This window comes from Corvus cornix, chromosome 1A (assembly GCF_000738735.6).
Source record: "Corvus cornix cornix isolate S_Up_H32 chromosome 1A, ASM73873v5, whole genome shotgun sequence".
Classification (NCBI taxonomy): Eukaryota; Metazoa; Chordata; class Aves; order Passeriformes; family Corvidae; genus Corvus; species Corvus cornix.
In genome coordinates, this window is record NC_047057.1 from 49757228 (window position 1) to 49773460 (window position 16233).

Here is a 16233-nt window from a genome sequence, read left to right on the forward strand (position 1 = left end):
AGAGTAGTTGGAGGGTCTTACTCTGGGCCCCTGTAGTCCCAGCATCCCACCTCCAAACCCCTCCAAGGCCAGGGCAAATATGCACACAAAGGATCAGCTTCCCCCATCCCACTAAAACAGTCCCAGCACAGCAATCCCATGGCCTGGTTAAGCACATGCACTACTAGCAAGAAAAAAAAAAGCAGCCCAATTTGCTTTGCTGCTTGAGCACCCACCCCTGAGCTATTGAGAAAATACTATAACTTGTGCAATAGAGCTTTCCAGTGCCAGCAATAGCAGGAGGCAGATGCAGCACAGGGGATGGAGATTGCCAGCCCACCCCTCCCACCCCCCGCAGCACAGGCAGACACACAAACTTACCTTTCACTCCTTCCCTCACTAACTGTCTTATCACCATAGCAACTGTAATCCTAGGTCATGCAGCTAGGAAAAAAGAATAAATATAGCACAAATGAAGATATACACTATCGCCAAACACAGCCTCAGTGGTAGAATCTAATTTTCATTAGAGGCATAACAGTGGTTTTGCATAATTATACATATATTAATACCCAACATGCCCATCTTCAGTTGAAATTCATTAATTCAGTTCTAAATAAAAAGGATTGCTCATTGCAGGTTAATTTTTTTTTTTTTAAGCAGAAAATATTTCTAAAAGCTCAAATCATACTTTCACAGCTTTTTCTTAATCCTGAGATTAACAGAGAAAGGAAAACACAAAGATTAAGTCAGCTCTGAAGTAGAAACATGGCAAAAAACATAACAGGAAACATTGCTGCTTTTACAATGTGAGTAGTGAGAACAAGCAATAAAACAATTTGGCCAGATGCTGCACTGTACCTGGAATTGAGTCCCAAAGGAAAGCATCTCACAGCCTTTGGTGCTTGTGGTGAAAGCAATACAGCAGCATCGTACTGAGACGAACACACCGCTGCAAGCGACCGAACGCAGGTTTGGCTGGTACCAGAATTTACTACACAGCTTGAGGTCAGCATTGACAAGAGGAGGCTTATTTACTCTGATGGCACAGATACAAGATAGCAGCACCAAGGGACAGCCCCAGCCAAGCACAGAAACCCTTCCTCTACACCCATCCTTCTTTAATTTCCTCCTCAGGTTCCTTCATTACCTGCTAAATGCAAACACTCTGAGGCTGGTACCTGACACCCTCTTTATTACTGTTTCCAGGTGGGCCTTGTCTGAGTGATGGGGAGTCCTTGGTGCTGGTCAGACCCCACCTTGCTGTGTGTGGGGCAGTGCCTGGGGGTGGTTATTGTCACTTCAGGTGGCAGGTACCTGCATATGTGGGTGCTCTGGGACTTCACAGTGAGCTCTTGTATTGCATGCATGCATGCATGTGGCTCTAAGGATGCTCCCAAAATCCTGACCTGGTGCATGCTGGACTAAATAATAAACTAAAATCAGCATCCTTAGGAACTGTCTCTCCTCTAACCTCATCAATATCCAGCCAGGGAGGCAAGGGAGAATCTATGACTTATGTTTGTCTCCACAGAGGCTTATTAAATTCCTCACTTACTGAAAAGGCAAGGAGAACTAGGACCAAGGGGAGAGGAGGGCTGGGCTTGAGGAAGGGGTTTGGAGGAAGGAAAAAAGGGGGAGGTGGCAGAGTAAATGGAAAGACAGAGAAAGAGATGGAGAGAGAGATCTGTCCTAAACAGCAACAGAAATCTCTCATGGCTGTCAGTCTCTAGCTCCTCTCTTCCTTGTGTTGTCATTAGTACACAGTTCAAAGCTCAGCCAGTGGGAAGGAGAAATCTCCCTTCTCGCCCAAGCTTCTGCAGGAGGGAGAGGGAACTCACTGCCTATCTGTCCAAGCCTGCGTCTGCCCTGGCCAGGGTCTTGCTTGTCCCTCTGCAGTAGGGAGCCCTCACTGACATGGACTTTTGGGATGTGCAGCAGGTTCAAATGTGGCCCCTTCACTCCACACTGTGAACATCTCCTGCCCCTGTCCTGGAGGTACCTGAGCCCTGGAAGCCCACATATCCATGATGAAAAGAGAAATAACAGCTTGCTTCACATGCTGCTGGTCAAGACCAGATTTTTTTCTTTTTTTTATGTAATGAACATACACCTCTGGCACACTTGTGCCTCCTGTGTCTGTCCTCCCCACTTGAGTGCTGGCCTAGACAGAAGAGGAGCATTTTGGACAGGTCAGATGGGGCCTGACACAGGGTCCTGCTGGGCATGAGCTGTGAGCTCAGTGGAGGAAAGAACCCACCTTCTCTCTGTGGAGCTGTGCTGTAGGTTTGTGTGGGCTGTTTGCCCAGGGTTGCCCACTGACTACAAAGGCTACCCAGCCTTCTGCCTGACCAGAGAGCAGTGGCAGTGCTAAAACCTCCAGAAAAGCAGGGGAAGTGTTCAAATGTCTGTGATTAAGTTTACTTGTGGGAGCAGGACAGGCAGTGAGATATGGTGGCTTACCCTGAGAAAAGATTCAAAATCTTCTCTGAACTGGTGAAGAGGACAAAACCAGCCACTTCTCTGATTTTTGTGTTGTCTGCAGTTACCACTTCTGGCTGCCAAAAATAGTTGGTAGGCCATGAAATGGGGAAACGAGACAGACAGGGACTTGCTCCATCCCTTGAATTATTTTAGGCCAGGTTGGACACAACTTTGAGCACTTACTGGTGTAAGTGGAAGGTGTCCCTACCCACGTAGGAACGAACTGGGATACATTCAAGGAGGAGCTGAAATATGACCTAGGAAGCTTGTAGAGACAAGCTTGTAGAGTTCCAGAAATATTGTTATCCCCCAGCTCCTGCAGTTTTGATACAAGTTTGGTCTCTCCCTAGATGTTCCTTTCCTGCATTGTCCCTGCATGTACAAATCCCTTGACATGGGAAACCAAGCCCCAGTGTCCCTCCCCACTCTACCTGTTAGGGGTTTTTACCCATGTCACCTGCTGTGACTCCCACAGTCCTCTGGCAGCAGGGAGAGGGATACCTCAGCTGGGGACCCTGGCAGGGTGGTCCCTTCCCTGCAAACACAGTCATTGAGCCACACTGAGGAAAAGCAAAGCAGTAAGGATTCAAGGGACACAGTGCCTGTTCCCCTTTGGAGGGACATTTAAGCCAGCTGGAGAGGCAGAGGGCATGTGTGAGCATATCCAGCAGGATGAGCTTCATGATTTAGGCATGCTTAAGTACTTACATCTAATACCTTTCCTGGCTCTCTCACAAATGGACTCTCCTGCCCAGCCATGCAGAGCAGTCTCAGATGCCATCTCACAGCAGGGACCTGTGTAATTCCATGCTTCTGCCTGCAGGCACACCTGGAAATCCTGCGTGTGCAGTGTAGCCCTCTCCCTCTGCCCTGCCTCCCCACTGGAGGGGACAGGCAAGCGATGCTCAGCCTGTCTCGCAGGGGCTGGGGATCTCTGTGCCATGCATGGCACCTTGGAGGGCGGTGTCACGGGGTATAAACGCGAGGCAGGGGGACAGGTGATTTGCTCCAATGTTTCACTGAAGTCGAACAGCAATTCCTGAGCAGACAATGGAACCAGACTAGAGAAATGGAAGTTGTGGCAAACTGCACTTCCCGGTCCTGTGCTGAGCTGAAGCTGATGTATGCTCATACCAGGGCAGGGGCTCTCCTACCCCTCATGGACTCTCACATGTTCCCACAGCAACAGCAAGGCAATCACATTCCTCCTTCTCTCTCGTGCACACTGATTAAAATCATGCTCATCACAAGTGCCTCAGCACCCAGCACTTTAATTTCTGCAATGAAGGATATGAATGTAGGCGATTCTGAGGCCAGCAAAGCAGAAAATTAGCATTTAGCATGAAAGTGATACCACTGCATCATCACCAGTGCAAAGCAAACAACACAACCAGCCAGGCTGCCTCCTTCCCTTCCTACCTGCGTGCTTGGACTCATCCAGTGCTGCAACAGCCCCATTGCTTTCCACGCACCTGGGGCCTGTCCCTCTGAGGCTGCCACCAGGAGACAGGCAGGGGCTGCAAGGTGGCATCTGCTTGCTGACTCTGAGCTTTTGATGAAGCAGGTTTATACACTCCTGCCGAAATAATCCTCCCTCAGACGTCAAAAATGCCACATTAGCTGCTTCATTGATTCCTGTGGTATTTACAGAGCAGAAGAATGCAGAAGCAAGCAGGGGTGAGGCTGGAGGGAAGAAACCTTCACCCCTGGTGTGTCCTGTCCCTCAAGGTCAATCATACATATCAAGCCAGGAGTTAGATCTTCTTCTCCAGACCCTTAGCTCTCTCCATCATTACTGCAAATTCCCCTCAGGCCCTCTCACCTCTTTGTTACCTAGGCTGGTTGGGCACAAATAGACATTAAAATGCTGTGTCCATAGAAGCCTAAAAGAAAAGGCTGGCTTTTTACCAGTCAGGCTGGGATGGAGCCATCATCTGGTAGATAATAACTAATCTTGCAAATCTGTGAGCAGCACAGGGGTGACTGCCATGCTTTCCCACCCCAGCCAGGGCTCTGCACGCTTGGTGGCTTCTGCCGCAGAGAGAGCTGCCATTGCCCTGGCCTCCCCTGTGTAGGTGCCTGAACATCCTTGCCCAAAAGGGAGGGTATTTCAACATGTTTTGACATGGATCTGTGACCTCTTTGGGTTCCTGAGCAAACTGATGATGCTGAGATGCCACAGCTCGAGTTCTGAATAGCAGATGGTGTAGCAATTTACACTGCATGAGGAGGGTCCCTCTGGTCCCCAACAGTGCAAGACGGGGCTCATTGCCCTGGGGCAAGCAGAGACCTTTGCAACTCGTTACGGACAGCGTTGCCCAGACATTGCCTGTCTCAGTGCTGTGGGCACTGCTGGTGAGCAGTGTTCCGAGTCAGCAGTTTGGGCTGTTTACTGCTTTAATATATCCTTGAAAAAAGAGACCAGTGGGAGATCTGTTTATAAGCCACAACCACCCTGAAACAAGTATATGCCTACGCCCACGCACAGACACAAAGCAGCAGTGACTATGGAAGCATACGAATAAATATTGAGCAGATACCAAGGGATTTTCAGAACAGTCTCTCTATTTCTTTTTTTATTCAATGCCACGTTGTTTGTTGTTGACTGCCTTTTTTTTTTTTTTACCTTCCTGATTTATTTCCTATGCCTGGGCTTACAATAACAGCAGAAACTAATCAGGGGCCAATGATGATTAAGTCTCTCACGTGTTATTAATTCTGCATTCAAGGTAAGGTAATTTCAAAAATCTGTGCCAAGAAATATAAATGTACAGGGAGGAAGGGGCAGTTGTATTTGTATACAGGGATTATACACACAAAAGCAGATCTTTTATCCACATCACCCTGTTTACACTGCACTCAGCTTTTCTACTTAGAAATATCTATTATTATCTAGAATATGTGTAGTACTTCTGTGCGTAGGTCATCTTGAAATGAACCCTTCATATGATTCAGATAAGGAGGTGAGAAAGGAAATGTGTAAGTGAGAAGGTAAATTAACTGTGTTGGTGAAGTTGTAATTGAAAGGAGAAATGGGGTCATCCACTTTCATTGTTATCCCAGTGATTATTAGATGCATCTAAGGATGACAGTGGTAGTTTTAGAGGAAAGTCCACGTGGTACTTCATCTCCGAAGCTGTGATAGCTCAAAAGCAAGTCTTATCCCAAGGACTTGCAGGGTAATAAAAACACTTGCCTGTGCATTACCACGTACCTTGAGTTCTTGCATGATGCTTCTCCTCCTTGTGTGTGGGTGGCTCTCTCCTAAAAAGGCACTTTTCAATTTAAAAGCAAGTCTTGGATTAAAGGTGTTTCACTAAAAAATAGTTTCTCTTCAGATTGCCATCCACAGAGCCCATGGTATCACTGATTATTTGTTTTGAAGCAGCATCTTAGCCCATGTGAGTGTTTCTGACTGAAGGAAGGGTGGCTGCCCTGCCTGTTTGTGCTGGGTGGTTGCTAGACCCCTTTTTGAAGATGCTCTGCCAGACTCTGTGAAGAAATAGTGCTATTCCCTTAGCAGCATAAGAAAGAGAGAACAGAAGGAAAGTTGTGACAGCAGAACTGTTAAAAATCCCACCTCACTGTGGTCAGCACAAGCAGGTAACTTAGAGTGCAAAAATTTCATTCAGGATGAGTCAGCTGCAGGAAAGAAAAGGGAAGAGGTGCAGAAAGAGCTGCTTCATTTCACATGGTGCACTATGTGCACCAACACTGCCCCAGCAACCAGAAGCAAAACAAAAAACCAACAAAACTCAGTTGCAGCATCTCTCAAAGTTCTCCAAAATAATACAGATTGTTAAAGCAGCATTAGACAGAAGGTTAAGGTGCTCTGGTCTCCGAAAATGTCCTTGGTAAAACAGCACCTGTCCCACTGCTATCATTCTGCTCTGTAGACCATGAGACAAAGGGAGAGGCGTATCTGTCAACTTTGGTGACTACTGACAAAACCACTAAGGAAAAAGATTTGTATTCCTCTGTGTCCACAGCACTGCACGGCAAAGGGGGAGCGTGAGCTGGAGCCTGCTGTGCTTTTCATGGCAACAGCCCAGCTGCTCATGGGAGCAACTGCATGAGGTACGGAGTCCTCCCTGCTTTTACTGATGTCATGGGCATGAAAGATGCTCAGCAGTGCTGCTGACATGTGAAGCGAGGCCGAGAACAAACCCCGCTGTACGGCTCATCTTTGCAATCCCATCGCTGGCATAAGGGGAAGGGCAGATTGTTATTGCTTATTGCTGCAGCTGATGTTGGAGCAAAAGCAGAGGCACGCTGCAAACCATCCATCTGGGATGCTGGTTTTGGTAGGGGGGAGAGCTCCTTCCTTGTAAACTGAGCACATCTGCTCTAGAAGTGGCCAGGAGGCATAAATATTGAATAGCAGATTGCCAGCTCCAGCTCCTGCATGACAGGATCTTAGTAAATGCAAACAGGGGCTTGGAAGTATGCAGAAGAAGGAAAAAGTGCTAGAGAAGAAATAAATATATCTCTAAATGAGATGGAAGAAATGAGTGATAACTCAAAGACATGGAGATAGTGAGTTCCTACTGGAAACCAGTCCCCAGCAAGAAACAAAAATAACATGGAGAAAAAAAGAAGCAAGGCAGATCTCATAAAGTATTCGTGAAGACCAGGGAAGGGGACACTTGGAAAGTCAGGTCACATCCAAATAAACTCAACTGGGTGGCAGACATCCAGGCGCCTGACTTTGCAAGGTACCAAGCTCTTCCTACAAAGTGCACTGTGTGTTTTGTACCCTAACTAATTAAAAAATCCACACGGTTTAATTTTTCCCTTCTCTGTGGAATTCTTGTGATGAACCCAAGTGAACCAAAGCCACTTACCTCCATATCTTCCATAATAAATGTTGAGTTTTTAGTTACATTGGCTAAAATTAAATCTCTGCTCCTGAGCGGGTGTTAGGACGACTCTTTCTCTCATTGTGTGGTGGGTGTGCAGGGCATATTTCCTGCAGGCACCTCACTGCCTGGGGACCCATCTTCAGCGTCCTGTGGAGTGGACAACTGGCCTGGGGTCTTGAGGATTCAGTCACCAGAGGCCAACCAGGACACAATAACCTCTGTAATGCCCTTTGGGAGCATTTTGAATGTGAAAGCCATTTTGGTGGGAAAAGTAGAAAATTCCTTGAAACACTCCAAAGTTTTCTGCTTTATGTTTCTTCTATTTGAAAAATTATTTTCCTGCTTAATCATGTTTTCAGTTCCTCCCCTCCCACCCAGTCCTGCTCAGCTCATAAGAATTTCACAGAGGGCTGGTGGTGTACAGTCCTTTACACAGGCCTCACAAAAACCTCCAAAACAAAACAAAAAACTCCCCAAAAGCCCAAATGAACCACCCTGACAACTTCCCTTGAAAGAAAACTGTAGTCACATTGGCAATTGATTCCTACATACCTAATTTCATAACAAACTTTTGGTAATAGGAAGGAAGACAGACAAAGATGTAGAAGCCATGAAATGTACGCCTAGTGGTATGCATCACTTTTCTGGCTGTGCTGAGTCAGAGTCTCTGGGTTCAGAAAAAATACTAAATACAGGGGTGTTTTCCATGGGCAGATTGGAGCAGTTGAGGATTCCATGTTCAAGAGAAGGTGAGAAGCACGAGGGATGGGCTGTGCTCTGCAGCTGCGATGAACAACATCAATAGGCCCAGAGATCATAGTGAGAGAGGAAAATTTATAGGGAGGCTCTAGAAAAAGAAGATGATTCAGAAAAGTGCTTAAAAGAGGTAGAGGAACCACCTGGTGAGCCAAGATGAAAAGAGTTAAATACGCCTCGCTTGGCGGAGCAGCAGCGAGAGCAGGACACGGCAGCGAGGTGTGAGCTCGGGGAGGGGCTCGGCGTGGAGCAGGGAGAGGGACTGCTTTCAGTGGCAGACGTGGGGGAGAGCTGGGCACAAGGGTAGTGTGACAGCAGGACAAAACAGAGCAGTATCGGGCTATCGACAGCAAAGAGCACCCTGGCAGGAGCTGCCTGCGGTGCAGTCCCCTGTGGGAAGTGGGGAGTACGGGAGGCTGAACAGATGTCTGGGCAAATCCTAAGCTGCCCTCAGGTGTTGTCTGGGAGGTGGGTGGGTGATGACAGAGGTTTTTTCCATGTGCCAACAGCCAGGCATAGCTGGGAAAGGCAGCTCTTGCCAGGAGAAACTGCACAACCTGAAGCACTGCAGAAATCCCCAGCAAAAACACAAAGTGTTTGCTGGGGTTTAGTGTTCTGCTTCCTCTTTGGGAAGGATAGATGTTTCCTGCTTCTTCTTGAAACAGTTAGTAAATAATTAAAAGAGAGAGACAAAATATTCTTTAAAGATAACCTAGTCTTCTGTCTCCATGGCAACCTCCTTCCTAAGCCAGCAGCCTTTTGCTCCAGTCATACAGCAGAGGGTGAAAGCCCTTTTGCAGGGAGGTGGGAGAGGTGGCGTGACCCTGCTGGTGGTGAAGGGGAGACATCCTGGAGAGCAGAAGGACTGCCATGAACCCCAAACCACAGGGGAAACAAAGATGTCACTTCCAGGGATAACTGGGAATAAGCCTAGAGATCATCCATCCTAGGGGCAGTTGTCACCCCCTGAAGTCATCACCACCATCTTTTTACCCTCCTTCCCCCTCAGCAATCCCAAGTGCAGGCCATGCTTCTCTCATGAACAAATATTGGGGTAATTTCTAGCACTCCACCAATCGCTGACCTTTCTCCCATTCCTCAGTGGAAACATTTCACAGCCCATACAACTGCCAGGACAGCTTGGAGTCCCACCTCCATGTTCTCTGATGGCAAACTTCCAAGTGCATTGAAGTGTCTGGGGTTTGGATGGGTTTCAGCTGTTTGGGTTTTTTGGTAAGCCCTGTCTCTGGCTTCAAAGCAGCTCTGGTTTTGGGTCTAAGCCTTGTGCAACCCAAGTTCATTGTTCAGCCATTTAGGGACTGACTTCCTTCTCTGAGGATGTGAAACCATATGTCATGTCCCTCCTCTCTGCCCATGCGACAGCAAGCAGGGGCAACTCACCCAAAGAACCACCAGTGCAAAAAAAGCATTTAAAGACCCTTATTATTGCTTTAATAAATCTGTATTTGCATCCTTTCTGCAAGGACGAGGACCCAGGCTCTCCTGTCCTCTCCTCGCAGGTCTGACCTCCTTGCAGTCAGCATGCACACTTGCAACAGAGCAAATGAATGAAGTCCACACAGTAATTATCCTTTTCCTGGCTGCTGGTCCCAAGTGATGTGCTCGCTGTTTACAACCCTGGTTCGTAAGATGCAGCAGCTGCTTTAAAGTCAGTCAGGTCACAATAAAATCAGAACATCTTTTGTGCTGCCCTCTTCACAATGCTTCGTATGCCAGCTGGGAGACCTCTGTGAGGGCAGCAGAGGCCCTCTTGGTCTGATGGGGACAGGGAGCCCTGCTCCTTTTCCCCAGTGCTCTAAACATTCCTGTCTCCATTGGGCTGCTATCATCTCCCCCCTGCCCTTCCCAGTCTGTCTTCTCTGACACACCTGAGTGGAACATCCCTGGGGTGGTACATGACATACAAAATTCTTTGTTTCCCTTGGGTGGCTGGTTTTCCTACCCACTTGTAAATCTGAGAAGGGTACAAAACCTTGGAGTTGCTGCAGGAGGAGAAGAAGGCTGGCCCTGACAGGAAGGAGACTCGTGCAGTTGTACCACTGGAAAAGCAAGGAGGGATGCAGCCTCTGGAAGCCTTGCTGCAACCATGCTGGGAGAGGGCCGTGTTTGCCAGACAGAATCCTGGATCTTGAGGCAGGTCGTGGTTTGAGGGGTTGTTCTGCCTTCCCCCTCCACACCGCAGTCCTCCCCACTCCCACTGCCCTGCAAGGCAGAGACAAGGAAAGCTGCAGTTCTCCTTGTCCCTCTCACCCATCTCTCCAGCTGGTGAGCCAGTTGGCTTGGACACAACACACATCAGCATCCTTACAATGGCATGCACACACAAACACACACACACACGCTCCAGTATTTGCTGCTCTCCACGTCCATGGTTGGCACTGAGCAGGACTATGGTCCCAGGTACACTGATGCAAACCAGGAAAATGCCGGAGGATGATGCTAGAGAGGAGACAGAGCCACCACTGAGCTGAGGATGTCCTTGTAGGGTCTTCCTACTGGAACTTGGAACAGGGTTAGCTCTCAGCCAAGGGAGTGACTGCGTTTTGTGTTGTTGAAGCCCCCTTTGCTTCTATGTATTTTTAATATTCTAGTTTTTGTATTCTTTTAATATATATAGCTATAGATACAAAAATAACAGATAGGTTTCTCTAGGGATAATTTTTGCACCTTTGGGCTTCTAAAATAAAATATCACAATTACCGCAAATAAAAGGGGGAAAAGTTCCATTTCCTCTCCCCTTTTTACCTCCCTCTTCCCTTTGACCTTGCCTCTCCCACTCCAAATATCCCCAGGAGCCTTGTAATTTTTTTCCTTTGTAGTTGCCTTTCTTTGGAAAATGAAAAAACCAAACCCAACAAAACAACAACAAAGATAAGCCATGTAGCCTCCATCCCTCCTTCCATGAGCGGTGCCTGCTGTGTTCATACATTCCCTTCAAAGCAAGGCTTTTCACCTCAAAACATTTCCCTGTGCTCCATGGCTATTTGCTTTTCTCTGTAGCTGGGGCCAGATTTTCACCTGCTGTAAATCAGCATGAATCCACCTCAAGCCAGAGCTGTGCTGCTTTACACCAACAGCACGTTTTGCCAATTTACAGTCACCCTGAAGATCTGGCCCACAATTTTTAACCTTGGAAATGGAAGCATGGACAATAAGGAAATTCCCAGAAACACACAAGGCAAGCCACAGATGCTCTTCCCGTGCTGGTCACCCTGCTTCCCTTCCCTTCCCTTCACCCCACGCTCATGGTTTGGTGTAGCAGCTCCTCCAGGCCCTCCATTCTCTTGTTCCTCCTTAGCACTTTCTGAAATTCATAATCTCTCAGTAAAAAAAATAAATAAATCGATCTCTCTATATATGTATATGTATATAACTAAACAGCTGCCACGTGGCAGTCACCTGGCTGGAGGGTCCTGTCCCTACCAGCCCCATGGCCTTTTCTTGTCACTATAGTCTCTGGGGTGATGGTCCAGCTCTTGCCCTCAGGCAGGACTGTTCCCGTATTGCTTGCACTCTCCCACACCTCTGAGGTACGGTACCAGAATATTTATTATATATATATATGTATATATATATATATTTACGTATATATATATATATTTATAAATTTTTGTTTGCCTGTTTCTTTTTCTTGCAAATCCTTTGGAATTGCTGCCAGGGAGAAGCTAGTGAAACATGCTCCCCATGCCAGCAGCCGAATGCTCTCTCCCTGCACCTCAGGGACCCTCATCTGTTCCTCTTGCTGACTCCGTCGCCCAGCTCCAGCTCGGAAGGGTGCGGGGAGCTGCGGTCCCCTGTCCCCAGTCTGCCGGGGCCATCTGGCTCCTCTCCTTGCCTGGGCGAGGGGGTGTCCTTGCAGAAGTCCGTCACCCAGGAGGGCATCGAGAGGAAGCCCCGAGGGTCAACGGTGTAGAAGGGCTTGGCGTGGTGGGCGGCGGGGCGGCGGGGCGAGGGGCTGGCGTGGAGGCTGCTGGTGCTGCTGCACTTCTTCACCAGGGTCAGCCCCGGTGGGGGCGGCGAGAAGAGCGAGGTCAGCGAGAGGCTGCTGAGCGTCTCCGAGGGCTCGCTGTTGTTACCACCCCCGCGCAGGCTGCTGCCGGCCCCCTCCTCATCCGAGGGGTCCATGGAGTCGTGGTGGGTGCAGCCGGGGCTGGTGCTGCCGCCGCTGCTGTGGCTGCGCTGGTGGCGGCACAGGCTCCGCAGGTTGAAGAGCCCCCGGCCCCGCAGGCTCCGGCGGCGGGAGGCGGGGGACAGCGGCGCTGCCAGGGGTCTTTGGCTGCCCGCCGCCGGCACGGGGCACAGAGCCACCGGCAGGTCCAGCGTGCACTGGGGAGAGTCGCTGAGGTTGAGGCTGGAACACGAAAGCATGGTTCTCAGGAAGGAGATGGGCACAGGGCAAGAGACTTTGCCTTATTTGTTTTGGGGGTACTTTGGGGTGTGAAAATAAGCCACGGTTACAGAAAGGGGAAAAGCTCCTGTTTCACTCTCCTGAGCTGGGGAAGAGAGCTATAAACCAACCAATGGTACGAAGCACCAGCCATGCAGCCTGCCATTGGGATTTCCTTCTGGGTAAGGAGGAGGAAAGGTGTCGGTATTTTGAGCTCATTTCATTCTGCTTCAGGATGAATCTACCCCTCCCATGTGAAGCCCTGCAGCCCCCACCACTAGGCTCTCCCTGAGCACTGATGGTCCAGGAGGCAGCAGAGCAAAGGTTCCCTGTGGATCCTCACTCATGGCTGCCCTATAAACCTGCCACGCAGACTGTGGACACATCTATCCGCTGGACAGGAATCAAGGGGCTTCTGTACAGACTTCCTCTCATTAAAAAAATTAGCAATATCTGGGGAGAGAAAAGAGGCCCCATGGTTCTTTTGACAAACACTATTGGCAATGATGGCATTTAGCGCAGAAAGGGGGGGTCTCTTCCCAGCACGAAGAGGAAAGAGCCTTAATTTCCTTGTATCAGGGCTCATCTAGTTAAGCTGCATTTTAGCTGTTTCTAGGAAATTGGTCTGCACTGTGAGATCATCACCAGGACACTGCACTGAGATGATGCATGTAGGACAGGAAACAGTCTCCTGAAGCAGTCTCTATAGTTATTCAATAGAGTCTGCATCACATAATCAGAAGTTTACCAACTTCTCCTTTACAACAGTTCAGTGCTTTTGTCCCAGTGGTGTGCCAGCTCCAGGGCTCTACCTCTTTGTGTCTTAACTTATACCAGAAGTTTCAAAACTGCAACAACTCAGTGCTCTCAGACCAAGGCTGAATTTATCCTTGGTGAATTTATACACATTAGTATTGTGCCAACAGTGTCTGTCATATATAGCTGGATAACATCTGATTTTATTTTTTAGTTTGTCTGGAATAGAATGCCCCTGTTCATGGAGTATCTTCCAAGAACAATAACAGGGATCTCTACTGGGCTTTCATCTCTGCATCTTCTGCCCTTCAGAGACACCTGTTCTCCCCCCAGTGCTTTTATTCTTCTCTTTTGTTAGTGAGAAATAGCTGCCTTTTCAGAAAGAGATGGCACCTTTTTGGGATTCGAGAGTTAAGTGGGCAGGGCAAAACAGTGAGGACACAGTGTGTGGATGGGGCATTACAGGTTGTGGAGGACGTAGGTGGGAAGAAGCCTGTTCCAACCAAAAAGGTGCATGATCTGGAGTCACAGTGTTAAGAGGACCCCAGGAGGGTGTGCAAGCTGTCACCTCCCTGGCTCACACCAGGGCTGCTGTGCATGCAGGTGTCTGCAGCACACCCAGTGCCAGGGACCCAGGGGGGAGCTACAGAGTGATGTGATTTCATCTTCATGTGGGGCTCACTGCAGCTGTTAAACTATTTGTTGGTCCAAAGCAGAAGAACGTGTGACTTCATGGGGTGAGAGCTATCCAACACCACTTTGTTATACTACCCCCTCTCCTCCCCTACCCTCCTGCATTCTGCAGTCCATTGTGCTCCTCCTACAGATCCAGGTTACCCAGCCCATGACCACAGCTGCCTCCCTCCTTCCTCTGCCCTCCTCCTTGTTCAGCCCCCTCTGTTTGGGTATGATGTGAAAATTGAGTTTTCCTAGCAGACAGAAGCAGGGTTCCTCACCTGATGGAGAAGTGAGCAGTTCACACCTGGAGATCTCAGTGATGCCCACGAGCCTTGCAGAGAGATCTTAGGAAGGTTGCGTGGACATGAGACTTCCTCAGGCCCTGTCTGGGTGGCAGAGATGGCTGGGTGGAAAAATTCTGCTGGTACAGGTAACAGAGGGGAAGATGCACCTGGAGAGAAGGGGCTGGGAGGGACTGACAGAACATCAAAAGAAAGAGAAATAGAACAGAAATAGAAGAAAAAAAAGTTGAAGAGTCCTCTGATTTTATTTGGTGCCTTTGCTGCTGTTACATTGAGCAAAGTCTCAAGACCAGTGAACAAAGGATATTCAGGAACATGCACTCCAGGCCAAGAAGCCTCAGTCTGATGTTCAGACTAAGGATCCCACTTTTTGCACAAAAAGCTGCACCAGACCTGGAAGACCTAACACAGCTCAGAGCCATAAGATAACAGGCCAGCCCTGCTGTTGCTCTCACAGAGAAATGCTGAGCTGAAAGGCCTTGACTTAAGGATGTATCTGCCAGAGAACTTTCATGCCAGATCCTGCAGGGCAAGGGATGAAGAAAGATAAATTAAGTGGTGGTTTGGGAAACCTGGGGACCACAGGAGACCAGGACATGCTCAAGAGTAGAACCAGAGCACTTCCGCCAAGGGCAGACATGTTACATGTTCTCTGAATCTGTACTTGGTCTCAGGGGACAGCAGAGTTTTTCTGTGCTGAGTGAGCACAATTCATCCAGCTGGCATGTCAGGAGAATCTGTCCCCACTCTTCTCTGACCATGCATAGCTGCACTACTGCAAATGGGGATCAGCATTTTCACAATATTTCACAGTCATGTCTGAGAGGAGATATAAAAGCTAGCAATAAAAATTAAGGGACGGCTCCTCCCCCCATTCCTGAAGAAAATTAGCAAACTGAAGGCTAATTCTTGGTTAGTGTAACCCCAAGTCACATTAACTCTCCCCGTGGCAGAGGGAAAGCAGGGGAAAAACAGAGCTGAACCAACTCACAGTTTCAGCAGACCTGGAGAATGAGAGCCCTGCTCACCTTTGGTACTTTCATGCTTTAGCCAAGACTGAACTGAGTTGAAAGGAGTATTCTCCATTTCACACAGGTAACTGTCTGGGTTTGTAGAGCCATCCTCACTGGATGCTGGGAGCAGGCATTCCCCCAGACTGTCTGCCCCACTGGAGTCAGGGTTGTTCTGACCATCCTGCTGAAAACAATAAGTGAGGACCAAGCCTTGTGAAATTTAATAGAAGATGATAGAGCAGACTTTTCAAAGCCTCAAGAAGAGCTGATTCTGATAATACCTTCAAGCTAGCTGAGAGATGCTCAGTTTTCCAGCCCAAATTGTCTAACTTTTGACTAATTCAGAGGAAGTTACTAACAGTAGTGAAGAACTTTCAAATACATGTATTCTTTTGTTCTCCTCAAATCCTACTCTACAGTATGTCTCTATGGAGAAGCTCTTGAAAAATGACCAGAATTATATTCCTCAGCAGGGACACCCGGATGGATACAGAGCACCTGAAATGAGCAGGGGCATAAGTACAGCACATGGTGTAAGATGCCCATGACTGCCTGGGGCTAACCTTGATCTCCTTAGGACTCAGCTGAGCAGCGTTTCGATTGTCTGACTCATCTCCTAGAAGGATGGAAGAGGACTTGTCTGAGTTGAGGGATAATGCTTCCATTTCAGCCAGCTGGACCTGCAGGAAGGGAAAGGAGCTATCACAGGTCATGCCTGGGATCCACATTTCAAGCAGTCACACTGTTTATGGTGGATAAGTGAGAGCCTGTAGACCCAAGATCAATTTTAGGTTATATTCCTTGGATAAATCAGGAACTGCCTAACCCAGACCTGGGTTGGGCAGGAGAATTCCCTTTTTAAGAAAGGTTGAATATACAATCTGCAAGCAGCCCGCTACCAGTCCATGCTCCTCTCGTTCCAGAATTGGAGGAACGAGTCCTGTATCTGTCACAGCGATACAGCTGGCCCAAGGCCCTGCAAGTAAAGCCAGGCA

The 16233-nt window shown here is 48.5% G+C and overlaps 3 protein-coding genes across 7 annotated transcripts in view; all 3 read right to left on the minus strand.

Moving 5' to 3' along the window:
* GRAP2 (GRB2 related adaptor protein 2) overlaps positions 1 to 4156 on the minus strand; it is a 106195-nt gene extending 102039 nt beyond the window's left edge. Inside the window, exons 1-2 of one of the 2 annotated variants that reach the window (XM_019292731.2) lie at positions 3883 to 4156; positions 361 to 423 (exon numbers count right to left, since the gene is read on the minus strand). The gene's annotated coding sequence lies outside the window, so the exon portion shown is untranslated. Of the gene's footprint in view, positions 1 to 360; positions 424 to 840; positions 1601 to 3882 lie in introns of those variants that run through there. The other variant, XM_019292730.2, reaches the window with a different exon arrangement.
* Positions 4157 to 9510: 5354 nt separating this feature from the next.
* Positions 9511 to 12470, minus strand: LOC120411909 (voltage-dependent T-type calcium channel subunit alpha-1I-like). The gene has a single exon (XM_039571086.1). It carries the CDS (start codon positions 12468 to 12470, stop codon positions 11829 to 11831), a length of 642 nt encoding a protein of 213 aa, XP_039427020.1. The 3' UTR covers positions 9511 to 11828.
* A 1676-nt stretch (positions 12471 to 14146) lies between these two features.
* LOC104696530 (voltage-dependent T-type calcium channel subunit alpha-1I) overlaps positions 14147 to 16233 on the minus strand; it is a 160201-nt gene continuing 158114 nt past the window's right edge. For 3 of the 4 annotated variants that reach the window (XM_039571001.1, XM_039571003.1, XM_039571004.1), the window contains 3 exons: positions 15802 to 15918; positions 15254 to 15422; positions 14147 to 14398 (listed from right to left, as the gene is read on the minus strand). In XM_039571001.1, coding sequence (XP_039426935.1) covers positions 14175 to 14398; positions 15254 to 15422; positions 15802 to 15918 — 510 coding nt within the window. In that variant the 3' untranslated portion in view covers positions 14147 to 14174. The remainder of the gene's footprint in view (positions 14399 to 15253; positions 15423 to 15801; positions 15919 to 16233) is intronic. The other variant, XM_039571002.1, reaches the window with a different exon arrangement.

Excerpts from the sequence above, each read along its gene's own strand:
- LOC120411909 (XM_039571086.1), bottom strand. The coding sequence starts at position 12,470 with ATGCTTTCGTGTTCCAGCCTCAACCTCAGCGACTCTCCCCAGTGCACG.